The following is a 13785-nucleotide window of genomic DNA, read 5'->3' as shown; positions in this document are numbered from 1 at the left end:
AAGTGCTTTCATTATTTGCAATGTTAACATTTTTGATGAAATAATGTTCTTTTAAGTGAACTTCTTGTGAAAATCTTATTAGTTCTAAGAAACTAAAGGAACCTTTTAGTTTAATGATACATATTCACTGGACATTTATACTTTTCTTTTTCATAAGTTCGTAAAAAAAAAACAAAAAAAAACACAGTGTAGATCTTACAGCTGTACTGTGTCCAAATGTATATTTATCCCAATAAATATGTGGCTTTAGATACACACCTCACAGTCATAAAGCAGACTAGCTAAGTGCTTCAGTTGAGCAGAAAACTCGGGTTTGATATGGAATACCAATAGCAAACCTTCAGACAGACATCAGTAAACAGCAACATTAAGTAAACAGCAGCTAACAAAAATACTGAAGTATCATGAACACATTGCAACATGGTGGTGCCATTTTTTTCCACCAGCATCAGAGATCCTTACTAAAATGTTTGTGGGACAAACATTAACGTCATGGCAAGCTGATCAAAGAAATAAGGGTGAGAGAACTGTCAGTGTCCTGCATGTTCACGTTCTGCCTGAGGACTTATGCAGGTACAGCAAATACTTCTTCTTCTTCCCAGCGTTACGTTTCCACTCTGGTCCTCTTTGCTTGTTGCTTTTGTCTTATCCCCCAGTAAGCAGCCTCACTTGCTTGGCTTAGGCGTCTGTTCCAGAAGAGCCTTCATGTCCAGCAGTGCTTCCTTGAGGAACCGTGCTAGTTTGGTGGCATTAGTTTCTTCACAGCTGTTGAAGGCCGTCACAGCAAAGTTGATGTGATCATCCATTGGGTTGTAGCAGACGCCATAACCGTCTGGCACCATTGGCCCAATACACATAAAACAGTCTGTCTTTGAGCCGACCTGTAAAAGTCATGAGGGCATCATTGTGACTTTATCGTAAACATACACCATGATACGTAATTTATATGTGTGATCAGCTTCTTAACATGATCTTAAGAATAAAATATAGAAAAATGTGATTTCACTTAAATGGGAAAGGATATGAGACCCAAAAAGGGAACAGGCATTTAGGAGCATTTAATTACGCTTCATCTAACTATGTAAATTTTAGCACCATGGATTTGCTAATGGAAGACAAGAGGATAGCATCTGGTCTTGTTTTTGGAGGAACGTCTAATTATTAAATAGCAGTCACACCACACTTACTGCTTAATGTTGCTTTTTGCCCACAGTTGCACAAACAGCACATACTACATTACAAATAGGTTCCCTCCACATCAGGACCATTCATAATCACTCATCCCAATGAAAAAAATAGTGAGATGAAAATGGCCACTCATTAAAAAAAAATCCTAACTTGTCCTCACTTATAAACTGTCTAATTAGTATTAGTTACATTAATGTTTTTCATTGAAGCTATATACTTGTGACTGGACTTTTCTAGCTATTTTTAGATCTTCAGCCACAATAAAAGATTTAAAAAAAAAATCACATACTTGGCTGGTCAAGAGGTTGAAATGCATGGCCACGGCATACGAAGTGTCCATGAAGATTTCCGGGAGAGAAGTCAGATCCTCAATGCTTTGCATCTTCAGCCCCAGCAGATGTCTGTCTATTGCCTGACCGTGAATGGCCTGAGTATTGACAGATTGTATTCCAGAGATTCAGTTAATTTGCAACATTTTTGTTAATAAAATTCAGTGTGTTAATCTATTATAAGACTCCTACCATGTGTGTGTAATCTCGATGGGCGCTGATGGCCTTCTCCAGCAGGGCCATTTTCTCTGCGTTCTGCCAAAGAGTTACACATAATTGTCAAGTAATAACTGCTGATTTTATTATAATGTAACCAGTTAATATAAAAGATCTCCACAAGTTCACATCAAGGTGATAATTTATGGTTTATTACAGTTTATACCACAGTGCTGTTGAATTCTCAATTCTCATTGGTCAGAAAGTGTTGATTAATTTTCTGTAAGAGCAGCACTGACAGTAGTTCAGACTCCATAGTTTCCATTAATATGTCATTGTTATAATAGTAACCGCTTACACAGGGACTAGTATGGCGGAGTCTCCAGTGTCAGTGCTTTGTAACAGTAAATAACAGTAAATAAAAAGAGACAGGTAATAAATTTTAAAAATTGTAATCGTTGACATTGGTGTGGTATAAGAGGAATAAAACACTTTGGGGCATGCTGTTACAAGAAAAATAATCAACTTTCAGGTGGTAATAGAAATTCCACTTCATGTCAGGTTGCATCACAACACCCAGTCATTGCTTGTTTTCCTACAAAATCATGCTCTGTCATGTTTTATTCATTATTTAATCATTATTACTTCAAAGACAGAACAAAAAGGCACTGAATGGCAATTGTCCCTCTTTCAGCTGCTCCCCCTGTTAGGGGGTTGCCACAGCGGATCATTGGTCCGCATATTTGATTTGGCACAGTTTTTACGTCGGATGCCCTTCCTGATGCAACCCTCCCCAATTTTATCCGGGCTTGGGACTGGCAATGGGAGTGCACTGTTGAACGCAACCCCAGTGGCTGGGAATCAAACCCGGGCCGCAGTGGTGAGAGCGCTGTGGCCTAACCACTAGCCCTCCCTGGACCCGCTGAATGGCAATTGATTACAAAAAAATAATAATCAAGCAGTCCATCAAAGATTTTGGATTAAAAGACATTATCTTGCACAAATCAGATTCTAATGTTACTCTAATACTTTATCTAAGGCAGGACATCTAGATGATAAATCCATTACACCTACAGATAAAAGACTCATACGATCTGGGTCTTTTCTTCTTAGATCTAGATAGTTCAATAAAGTAAGTAAACTACATCACAAATATTTTTTTCAGTGCTTGTTCTACTGCTTACTTAAGTATTTTGGATAGATTTTAGATTGAAAATGAGCATACTGCTTGGTATGCAAATGCAAAAATATAGAGTGTTCAAAAACCTTTGACTGCCAATATATAAAAAAAACAAGCTAGAAACACTGTTTGGTTTAATTTAGAATTTATGTAAGGCATGTAGTATCACAACCATCCTGCATACTTTGCCTGACCTGTTTAGAATTGTCATCCATGGCTTGTACGAATTTGAGCGACTCAGTGGAGGTGGAGCGGATGGCCTCTGTTCTGCCCAGTTTAAACATGCGTAGGGAGGCGCTCTCATATGTGGGGCAGCAAACATTGTAGATCCTAATGCAGCAACGAAACAAGAAAGATTTAATACAACGACCTTGAAATATGCAACAAGACCACTAGATGACACGTGCCCTGGGTTACAGAATGTCGAGGATCAGTTCTTTTACAAAAGGTAACTTTGTTAATCATACAATCTTGCAAATGCTCACAAAATGTCTAAACGATATTTCATGATGATTGCTACTATGTTTAGCAGATAGCACCCTGACACACCTGTAATATGCCAGCTGGAGGGCCATTTGGATGAAAGCGTCTGGGCTCGTATTATATGACTTGAGGTATTTCCTCCCATAGTGCGAGAAGTTGAGCACTCGCACGTCCAGGTCCTGCACCATTCTGCAAAATAGATGGACTCCAATTACAACACATGAATCATTTATTGGATAATGAACAGAGTGCTTTATACTCAACTCTGCTCTACATTGCCTCATTAATTCTTTTGCAGAAGTTAATCCCAAATAGCATGATGGAAATAGCATGATGAAAAGGGCTCACATATTCATGTTCTGCTTGGCTTTCTCGATGTCCTTTTTGATTTCAGGTGTGATGTTAAAGCGCAGCTTCTGCGGCATGGAGAGTGGAATCATAGGGGTTCGCACCATCTCAGTTTTCTTCCTGTTACAAACAAGTTAAAGACATTAAACGTTTTACAACATTCACATGTCAGTTAGCACACTGTAATCTAATTTATACAATTTTCCACATCAGCAAAGATGTGTTCAGTGTCCAACGTGATGAAAGTTCTTATTTCTTTAGTTCTTAATTGCCTTTTTTAATCTAATTAATAGATAACAAATAAAAGAAGTCTATCTTACCCAAAATCTTTTCCATAAATCCTTGCTCAGATCACCTTCATGTATTTGTTTGAAATGACATTATTCTCATAAATCTCATAATTTAATTTCAGAATAAACAATTTTGTAAAATATCACAAACAATTATATAGTAAAATTATATTATAATTTGAATAAATTTTAGTGCATAAAACTTTTAAAAAGCGACAGCTGCGAAACTTCAATCATGCAAACATGACCACCACGTCTCTTCCTGTCTTGCACCAAATTACATCAAGGAAGTCATTTTGACTGTCCATATATTTAGCTGCCACGATAATGTTACATGGTTTTGACAAAACAGCAACATTTTGTTCATGTTTAAGGATTACAGTAAGTCACACTGTGTCCTAAACAAACTGTATGTGACACATTTTCACTGAAAATATTTTGGGTAAGCAGCAAAGGCTGGACACCCAACATATCTCGGCTGATTATTTGTACAATATGTCAAAAGGTTTTGCAAATCAAAGTTGATTATTTTCTCATAACAGCATGTCCTGAAGAGTTCTACTCCTTTAATACCACAGCAATGGAACATCGATGAAACACGTTACTTCCTGTTATCGTTTAATATTATAGCAGCAGTTTAGTGCTGACGCTAAAGACACACGAGACCTCTTCCATAATTATTAAATAAATGCCTCCTTACAGAAAACTTCACCATATCAATGATTATTTTTCTTTGTTAAATAACATATTTTTTAAATTGTTTATTATGAGTTGGAGTTTCCATCATACAAGTCCCTGTGTAAGTTGTTACTCTAGAAATGATAACATATTAGAATGAGTGCATGAATATAAACTCGTGATTTGAATTAAAACTACTGTCAGAGCTGCTGTTACACAATATTAATCAACACCTTCTGACCAATAAGATTCGAGAATTCAAGTGCACCATGGTATGTTGTTATGACCTTCATCGTCAATCTCTTATTGATACTTTCTCTTTGGTTGTCACAGTAAACTCAACCTTTTAGCAGCTTACCCAGACAGACACACCCACATATTATTATACCAGAAATGGATTCTGCCTTACATATATTCCACCACATGGTCCACTAGGAACACAATGGGAGGTCCCTCAGCAGGAGCATGCTCATACGTCAGTCCACATGATCCATCCTCGCCCACTATAAACTGTGGAGAAGTAAAATGAGACAGTTAACACCATAAACATATACGTATATAAGTTCCCAGAGCAGCGTGTGTATACCCATGCTCACTAATAATATGGTCAGAATATATTTCCAGAATATTTAAGTGGGTCAAATAAAACAGCATACTATGATATTTATACAGCTAATAATCTGCTTATTTGGCGCATGTATACATTTTATCTGTCATTTTTCTACAATAGTGAAATTTATTGATTTTTACATGTAGACCTGGAATCTTCCCAATAACAGATTACTTAAGTAAACATGTTGATGAATTGGACTATTTTAAATTATTATGAATCAGATTTTTTTGTATATATAAATGCACATACATGTAAGACTGCAGGGTGTGTGTGTGCGTTTGTGTGTGTGTGTGTGTGTGTGTGTGTGTGTTGAACTCCATCACAAACCTGTAGTGTTTTATCAAACCAGCGGTTCCCACTGTTCCAGCGGCTTCCTCCTCCATGCAGCATCTGTGCAGCCACTTTACTGTAGTAGATCTCATCTGACGCACGGGGCATCGGGGCGTCCAGGCACACTAAGAAGATGCTCTTCTGGATCGCCCGTACAGACTCTTTATTCGTTTTGTCTATAGAACAAAAACACCACAAAACATTGTCAGTTCATTTAAATCACATGCTGCACATGTAAATAATGAATCAAGCTAAGTTAGCTGAGCAGTGTAGGTATAGATCACCCTTGATGAGGTTGTTGTAGGCTTTGCCCCAGGTGTTGCGGTGGTTCGAGGTGAGAATGCCAATGGGCTCTTTATTGGTCTGTAAAGAAGAATTCCAGATCTTCTCCAACTGCATGTAGAGCTGATCCACCGTCAGAGGCGTGCCGTCGCTATTGTATACATCCAAAACAAAAAACTTGAAAGAAGAGAGAGACAGGGGTGAGTGCAAGTGAGAGATATTTACACAATATCTGTGATTACAGTTGGTTTTGTTACAGTCTAGACATTTCTGCAGAAGGTTACCTGAAAATTGTGAACCACCGTGATGTGAGTTGGTGGCGTCTTTCCAATGGCGTGGTTCACCATAGTGTCTTTCTTCGGTCCTGGTATTCGACATGATGACAGCACCTGGTAATACTGGTCCATGCACAATGGCTTTCCTCCCAAATACTCAACAGGTAGTGTTTCACTGCAACAGGAGATATGCAAATTGGAAACCGCAATCCAAAAAATTAAAAAGTAATCAGGTCTTCTGGCTCAGACAATTAAGACTCACCTATCAATCATTCGTTTGAAGTCCAAAACTCCTGCAATCAGTTTGGCAGCAAACCTGCACAGGCAGAACAGACTGTGCGTCTCGAATCACATAGTTCCATAGTGCAGTAACCACCGTTAATTATAGTAGAGTGCCCACATTTGGAAAAAATGAAGTGTGACGTCGACACAGAACCATCAGAGCTCAATAAGTTTTAAAATATTCAAAATGGCCAACACACAAAGCAAGAACATCACTAAAATGTAGACAATAATTAAGATCAAAATATTTAGGATTAATAGTTTGACATTATAATTATTTGCCAAATTTGCAAAATATTGTTCTAGTTGAGTGTTATTCCTGACAAAAAATGGGTACTATATGTGAAGTGAAGTAAAGTGACGTGACGTGTAGCCAAGTATGGTGACCCATACTCGGAAATTGTGCTCTGCATTTAACCCATCCAAGTGCACGCACACAGTAGTGAACACACACACACACCGTGAACACACACCCGGAGCAGCGGGCAGCCTTTTTTGCTGCGGCGCCCGAGGAGCAGTTAGGGGTTCGGTGCCTTGCTCAAGGGTCTCACCTCAGTCATGGTATTGAGGGTGGAAGAGAGTGCTGGTCATTCACTCCCCCCACCTACAATCCCTGCCGGACCCGAGACTCGAACCCACAACCTTCAGGTTCACCTACCTTCAGGCCACGAATGCCCCCATAAATATATATGGGGGCATATAATACATGAATATGTAATTTATAAAGTAAGAATATAGGGCCATATTCAGCGTCAGTGATTTAAGTCCAAAATGTTAATATTTATGCAAGGAAAGTTGCTCGTATTCAGATTCTGTCTATACAAGATAAGATAAAATAAGATAAGATAAATAAGATAAAATAAGATAAATAAGATAAGATAAGATAAGATAAGATAAACTTTGTATACACATGCTTAAGTAAATTTTCTTGTCTCCCCCTTCAGATTATGCAAATCACCTACATATATTTCATGCCTCTGAGGTTGCCAGATTTTCTTGAATAAAGGTACCTGAGACAGGGTTTTCCAAAATTGCTTCTTTTAAACACAAGCACTTGCTTTTAAGCCTTAAACAATCAGTGGATAGAAAATGCAGATGGTCACTGCTGTTAAATGTTAAATGTTAAATAAGCAAGAGACAATTGGAAAAAAAAAAAAAGATGATATATGGTTGAGGAGATGGCAAGCATTGAAATAACCATCTAACAGTAGTCAAGTATTGACAATATCTTGCTGCATGAATAGTACTTAATGTAATTATCACATAAATCACTGCAAATTTGGTTTCATTTTACAATATGGCTTCCACCCTCATTATTCAGCAGCTTACAAAATAGCACTTAATCCAGCACATCCTATTATTTTGCAATTTATTTTATTTTTTTTATATCATGCTCCTACAGTTACTTGTGTGCACAGTTTAATGAAGCCATTCATCACGCTTTTAATTCATTACTTTGACTTGTTGGAATAATAATGTAATGTCAATGTGATAAACTCTCCTGTAAAGAAAATGTGCCTACGGTTTGAAGGATAATGAAGGATAAATGAGGACTAACAAATGTGTTAATACTAAAGTAAGTATGCCCTAAAATCTTATTTTGCTCATATCCTAATAGTAGAATTTATGCTAATCAACTCTAACATCTAAGAATATCTTTCCCCGTGATGTTGGTCAACAGAGCGTTTGATCAGATTTAAATCTGTGGGCCATGTAACTGTTGCATGCTTAGCTGCGTGTGTAACTCGTGTGCAAACAACACAGCCCAAAGGACAAGGTTCATGGTGAGTGAAAAAATTTAGGGGTAAGTCTAAACAGAGAACATGACTGAAGTGTAAGTCCACTGGATTTGTCCATACACTGTTTGGGTTTAACCGTGGTGTTAAAAGTGACCATGGGCATCAAAGTGTGCTTAAAATAGCAGCAGGAAAAGGAGACGTCTGTGTAAAGGTCAGTGTGCAACTCAACACTGCAGATATCAATAATATCCAGCAGTATATGTCCTCTCCAAGAGCACAGAGCATTGTGTTGAGCAATAACTAACGTTTTTATGTTGGTTTAATGTGTAGACGGAAATAAAAGTGTGAATGAATCTCTATTCTATTCCATTGTTATATTTACATTTACAGCATTTGGCAGACGCCCTTTTCCAGAGTGACTTACATTTATCTCATTTATAAAACTGAGCAGTTGAGGGTTAAGGGCCTTGCTCAAGGGCCCAGAAGTGGCAGCTTGGCAGTGCTGGGATTTGAACTCACAACCTTCTGATTAATGTCTTAACCACTGCCCATTGTAATCTACTCATTGTAATTCAACTGTTCTGTTTTTTTTTTCTTCAAAAGAAATTTTATTCCATTCAACACTTTTAAATTCTACTCCACTATAATCTACTCTTTTTTAATTTAATTATATTATTCTATTTAACATTAAATTCTACTCTACTATTGTTTATTCTGATCTAACTGATTATTCTGATTTACTCTCTTTTACATTCTGTTCAATTCTATTGTAATCTAATGGATATAATTCAATTATACTTTATTCTATTAATTTAAATTTTTCTTTACTTCTACTCTATTATACTGTAATCTTCTCTTTGTAATTCAATTATACTCTTTTTAATCCTAATCTATTCTATTCTATAGGCATTAGCATCATGCAAAATTAATTACAATTCCTTATTTTAACTCTTATGTTAAACTGGTAATGTGTTATATGTTCATGTCATATCTTATATGGGTTTTGTATGTTTATTTTTATTGCTATAAAATCATACGAGATCATCTGGATCAGAACAGCCATTGTAGTAAACAGAACACAAAGTGTAATATATATTTATCTTAATAGTGAAGTGTCTGAAATACATGGTACCTCATCTGTCCCTGGCGATCCTGGAAGTGCATTTGAGGCAAAACCACGCCAGGGCTGGTGTACACTGGGATTGGCATACGAGAGTCTAAGTAGGCTGACTGCATCCACCAATCAGAGAGCTGCATCACACAATCATATAATTTACGTGAACAGTAATTAGAATGAGGAAAAGGATTCACTCACACATAATCCAGCGCTGCTAGATTGGTCATTTTGGGCCATTTTGTTGTCCTTGGTCTAGTACATACAACTTGGTTAGTTAATTACTTAATTACGCTGCATTGTTGTTGCTAGTTCACTCATTTAGTTACAATTTGGTTTGGGTTATAATTTCCCAGAACTGGATGTCACTGGGCAAGGATTACAATGAACTGGTGGCTTTTAAATAATAACAAAACACTCAATCCAATCTGGCAATCCTGACACAGTTAGCTACATTATGTACCCAGTTCTCAGTTTTGCGTGCTCGTCTCTCCAGTCCTTTCTGCAGCCTTTCCCCGACGCCACCGGAGGACAGGAACTCAGCCATGAGCTGGCGTGTGTGGTCCAGCTCCTCCTCAGACACGAGTGGTTCGAGTGCAGCCATGTAGCGTTCGCATGTCTGTCTGAGCGGTGGCACTGGCAGGTTGGGCAGACCATCCTGATGTGCCAGAGAGTTGTCACGGATCTGCACGACTACCACTGGCCTTGCTAAGCGCGTAGGCACCGCCCTCGACTGTGAATCCAAAAAAAAAAAAAGAGGATTGCACTGGTTAAGAGGATTGCACTTAGCCTTCATCAATTTATACAAAGAGAAATACATTTTCCTTCATTTCACCTTGTATGTTTTTTTGTAGCATATTTTCAAGCTGTTACAAAGCGCTGACACTGGAGACCCCTTCTGAAAATGCTAAATGGACATATCCTCACAAAAAAACAGCTAACCAGATACATTACACAAATGATAATGTATTACATAGAACAAGCGCATTAATGTAAACTTCTGATTTGCCTTGCAGCTGGAACTGCTGTCAGAGCTGCTGTAATAGAAAATTAAACACCTTCTGACTAATTAGAATCAAGAATTCAACAGCTCTGTGGTATAACATTATTTTCAGCAATCATAATCTGCAGCATTAAGAAACTATAGATAATGAGAAGAAAATACTTAACACTTGTATCAACTGATGCTTTTTTTTTTAAAATAATAACCCAAATAAGCCAAATAACAAACACTGCATTAACCAATGTACAGTATGTTCTCTACAGAAATAAAAAGTAAAATCACCTCTCACGTGCACCTCTGCCATCTTCCGCTGAAGCATCAGAGCACTACATTCTCTACAATCCTCAGTCCACTGATACTCGGTCACATGACCTGGCCATATTTAAGGTTGCCTGACTTCTGATTATTCGCACTTGCAGGTCACTGAGTACTCACCCGTACTGAGCCATGTTATTCTTTATCGGTCTGTTCTGGTTTTGACTTTGTTTTGGTTTAATACTTTGCTCTCTGGAATAGTCCTGTTGCACACACTGCCTAACCCTTTGCCTGCTCTTTGGTTTATTTTGATTGTGTGTGTGTGTGTATTTTTTTTTTTTTATCCATCCCGCATTAGTATCCATTGCATCTGTGATTTCATAACATCACCAACAATCTAATGAACTGATGCCTTCATTTCATATGCTTATGATGGTAATTGGCAAAATTCATTAATTCATAATTGAGGCTGAATGATGGCTTCTGATAATTACACCAGGAGATCTGAGTCCAGCTGACCATTAACAGTTAGTGTTGTAATTTAGTTTATGCTAGTTTATATAGACTATTCTTAAATCATGTATGGTTAAAAATGGGCTAAATCAAATGCGCTTAAGTAGTTAACATTTAAATAAACATCAATTAATACATGTGTCAGCTTTGTTAAAATGATTTTATGTCAACATGATGAACTGTCCCAATAGGAGCAGCTTCATTAGCTGTTTGAAGGCGTAAGCTTTAGTCATCATGCTCGCTGATGTAACTTGATCTGAGCAATTCCAGCGTTACAAGTCTGACATATATAATCGTACTGTTGGCACAGGCTTATATCAGTGACACCATGGACATGTTTGCTCATGTGACCTTATATAAAGAATGTAGGTATTTGCATGGAGTTTGAATAAGAATACATCTCTTAAAACTCTGTTGGAAATATCCACATAGTATGTTAAACGTTATTATAGGTGCTTTAATGTTAACATGGCTAGCACATAGTATAACAGAAGCTTCTAACCACCAACTCATACAGTAGTGCTGGCTGTAATTCAAATCACAGGTTTACATTAATGCTTTCACTCTAATACGTTACATGTTTCTATAGTAACAGCTGATTTAGAGATATTTGTATGGATCTAAGTCTAATAATAGACTGATTAAAAAAACACTATTATTTAACAAAGATCAACAGATAATCACTGATAGGGTCAAGCTTTCTGTAAAGAGATGTTTATTTAACATTTACGGAAGGAGTCTCCAGTGTCATTCAGTACGTTTTCTGCCACAGGAAAGTTCTCAGTACAAAGAACCTTGCGTGTTCCCATTTTTTTTCTAACTGTCTTCAAAAGAAAGACAAAAAGAGGCTGGTAAGGAGGGACAACTATTTACAGCTGCTTTTAATCTAAGTACTAAGACAGAGTTTTGCAGACATTCCACAACAAGAAATGTAATTAGAAACAGATAAAAAGTATTTTATCTGGAGAAAATTTTATCCTATTTGAAGAAAAAAAAAAATTCAAACATTTTACCTTCCTGTGATCTAGACCCTATCTGGATCAATTCCAAAATCTAATCAGTTCATCTGCTGGTTACAATAATAATTCCATATATACATCTACAAACATTCAACCACTCGTTCTTGAGATAGCACATTAAGGAGAATTTCAGATGGACTCACAGACGGAGGGATGGAGGGACAGACAGATGGCAAAAAATCCTAGATAGTCAAAAAAAAAATGGTCTTGACTTCCTGAGCATGAATGTGTAAGAATGAACATCTGTATGATAAACAGGAAGGAAGCTACTGAAGAAAAACTATTTTAGACATTTGTCCTTGCTGTGACCTTGACCCTGTTTGGATCATTTCCAATTTTCGAATCAGTTCATAAGCTGTTTACAATGATAATTCCACAGAAATCCTACAAACATTCAAGCACTCATTCTTGAGATATTGCACTAAAGAGAATCTCGGAAGGACGCACAGACAGAAAGATGGACGGATAACCTGAAAACATAATGCCACTAGTGGTGGAGGCATAAACATGATAACCAATGGCAGATTGCTGTAGTATAAGAGGAATAAAACACCTCGGGACGTGCTGTTATTACAAACAATCAAATTGGTTTATCATCAGGCTTCGCCATGCAACATGTGTTGATGATGTTCCTGGAGCAGGACGCCCCGTTGTGCTTACTCTATTTCTATTCTATCTATAACGCTGAAACTATAGCACCCATACTGAACCTGAAAGGAATCGCTTTGACTTGAAATGAACTGCATTTGCAATAAAAAAAAAAAAAAAAAAAAAACACAACCGACCCCACCCCCTCTATTAAAACCACATATATGCACATATGTTTTTTGATTTTTAAGGCATAGGGCCGGAGCAGGTGGTGCTGAGCAGCTTGTTCCTGGTGGGGGCGGAGCTTATTTCAGGGCAGGAAAGATGTAAACAGAAGCAAAAATAAAGAACTAAGAGAAATCTATTGCATAAAAATAAGATAGCTTAGAAATTACATTATTATTTTTATTATTATTATTATTATTATTATTAAATAAACTAGAAATATTTATACTAAACATTACAAATTGCCCCTTTAACTTTATAGCTCCAGTGCAAAACTAAGAAGCAACAAACACTCTTTTGTTGTTTTCAAACTATAACTTTAATTAGAGGTTTAGTGCAGTGGGTGAACTTGTGGGAACCATCGTGCGCCGTTATCTAGAGCTGCTTCTCGTCATTATCTTCCCAGAAGATCCACACTGACTGATCTTACTCACAGCTGAGAAATCTGGCTGAGAGATTCAGATGGTCACAAACACTCGGGGCTATAGGCTCAGGCTGCTTCATGGCTGCTCCATGGCTGCTCTTACACACACTGTAAACACTCATCTTGGTCATTGTTATTGCGGTTGTGTAAGTGGTAGTTTTCATGGTGACTCACCGCAGCTCTGGCCAGGACACTCAGCATGATTTCAGCTCCAGCAACTCCAACACTTCCTCCAGGTTTATCAACAAAGTGGCTCTGACATTCTGCTCTCCAAGGACGAGCTAAACTTGTTCTTGTTGTCAAACTTCCCGTGCGTCTCCGCCCTCCCTCACAGAACCCAGAGAGATCACAGAGCGCCGGGTTGCCAGATTGAGCTAGTACTTCCACTCATCCCACCCATCCACCCTTTTTTTTTTTTTTTTTTTTTTTTTAATTACACTACGTTGCGAGGGATCCTTGTGAATACTGAAG

The 13785-nt window shown here is 37.6% G+C and overlaps 1 protein-coding gene across 2 annotated transcripts; it reads right to left on the bottom strand.

Annotated features, from left to right (window-relative positions):
• Positions 1-93: 93 nt before the first annotated feature.
• zgc:154046 (Carnitine O-acetyltransferase-like) lies at positions 94-13695 on the bottom strand. 2 transcript variants are annotated; one of them, XM_026925830.3, is made up of 14 exons: positions 13489-13695; positions 9751-10020; positions 9306-9424; positions 6415-6468; positions 6162-6327; positions 5880-6054; positions 5593-5771; positions 5062-5162; positions 3685-3804; positions 3403-3525; positions 3048-3183; positions 1710-1772; positions 1478-1615; positions 94-881 (listed from the first exon to the last, which is right to left on the bottom strand). In XM_026925830.3, the coding sequence occupies exons 1-14, from the start codon at positions 13513-13515 to the stop codon at positions 666-668; spliced, it is 1887 nt and encodes a 628-aa protein (XP_026781631.3). In that variant the 5' UTR covers positions 13516-13695; the 3' UTR covers positions 94-665. The 2 variants fall into 2 exon arrangements, with proteins under 2 accessions (XP_026781631.3, XP_053091919.1); XM_053235944.1 differs by lacking the exon at positions 9306-9424.
• Positions 13696-13785: the final 90 nt, after the last annotated feature.

Source organism: Pangasianodon hypophthalmus, chromosome 8, assembly GCF_027358585.1.
Source record: "Pangasianodon hypophthalmus isolate fPanHyp1 chromosome 8, fPanHyp1.pri, whole genome shotgun sequence".
NCBI lineage: Eukaryota > Metazoa > Chordata > Actinopteri > Siluriformes > Pangasiidae > Pangasianodon > Pangasianodon hypophthalmus.
This window is presented reverse-complemented; position numbering and strand designations above follow the sequence as displayed.

Excerpts from the sequence above, each read along its gene's own strand:
- zgc:154046 (XM_026925830.3), bottom strand. The coding sequence starts at position 13,515 with ATGCTGAGTGTCCTGGCCAGAGCTGCG. Across the intron at positions 6,328-6,414 it reads TTCAAACGAATGATTGATAG|TGAAACACTACCTGTTGAGT; the intron begins GTGAGTCTTAAT and ends CTCCTGTTGCAG. Across the intron at positions 3,184-3,402 it reads CTCCAGCTGGCATATTACAG|GATCTACAATGTTTGCTGCC; the intron begins GTGTGTCAGGGT and ends TTGCTGCATTAG.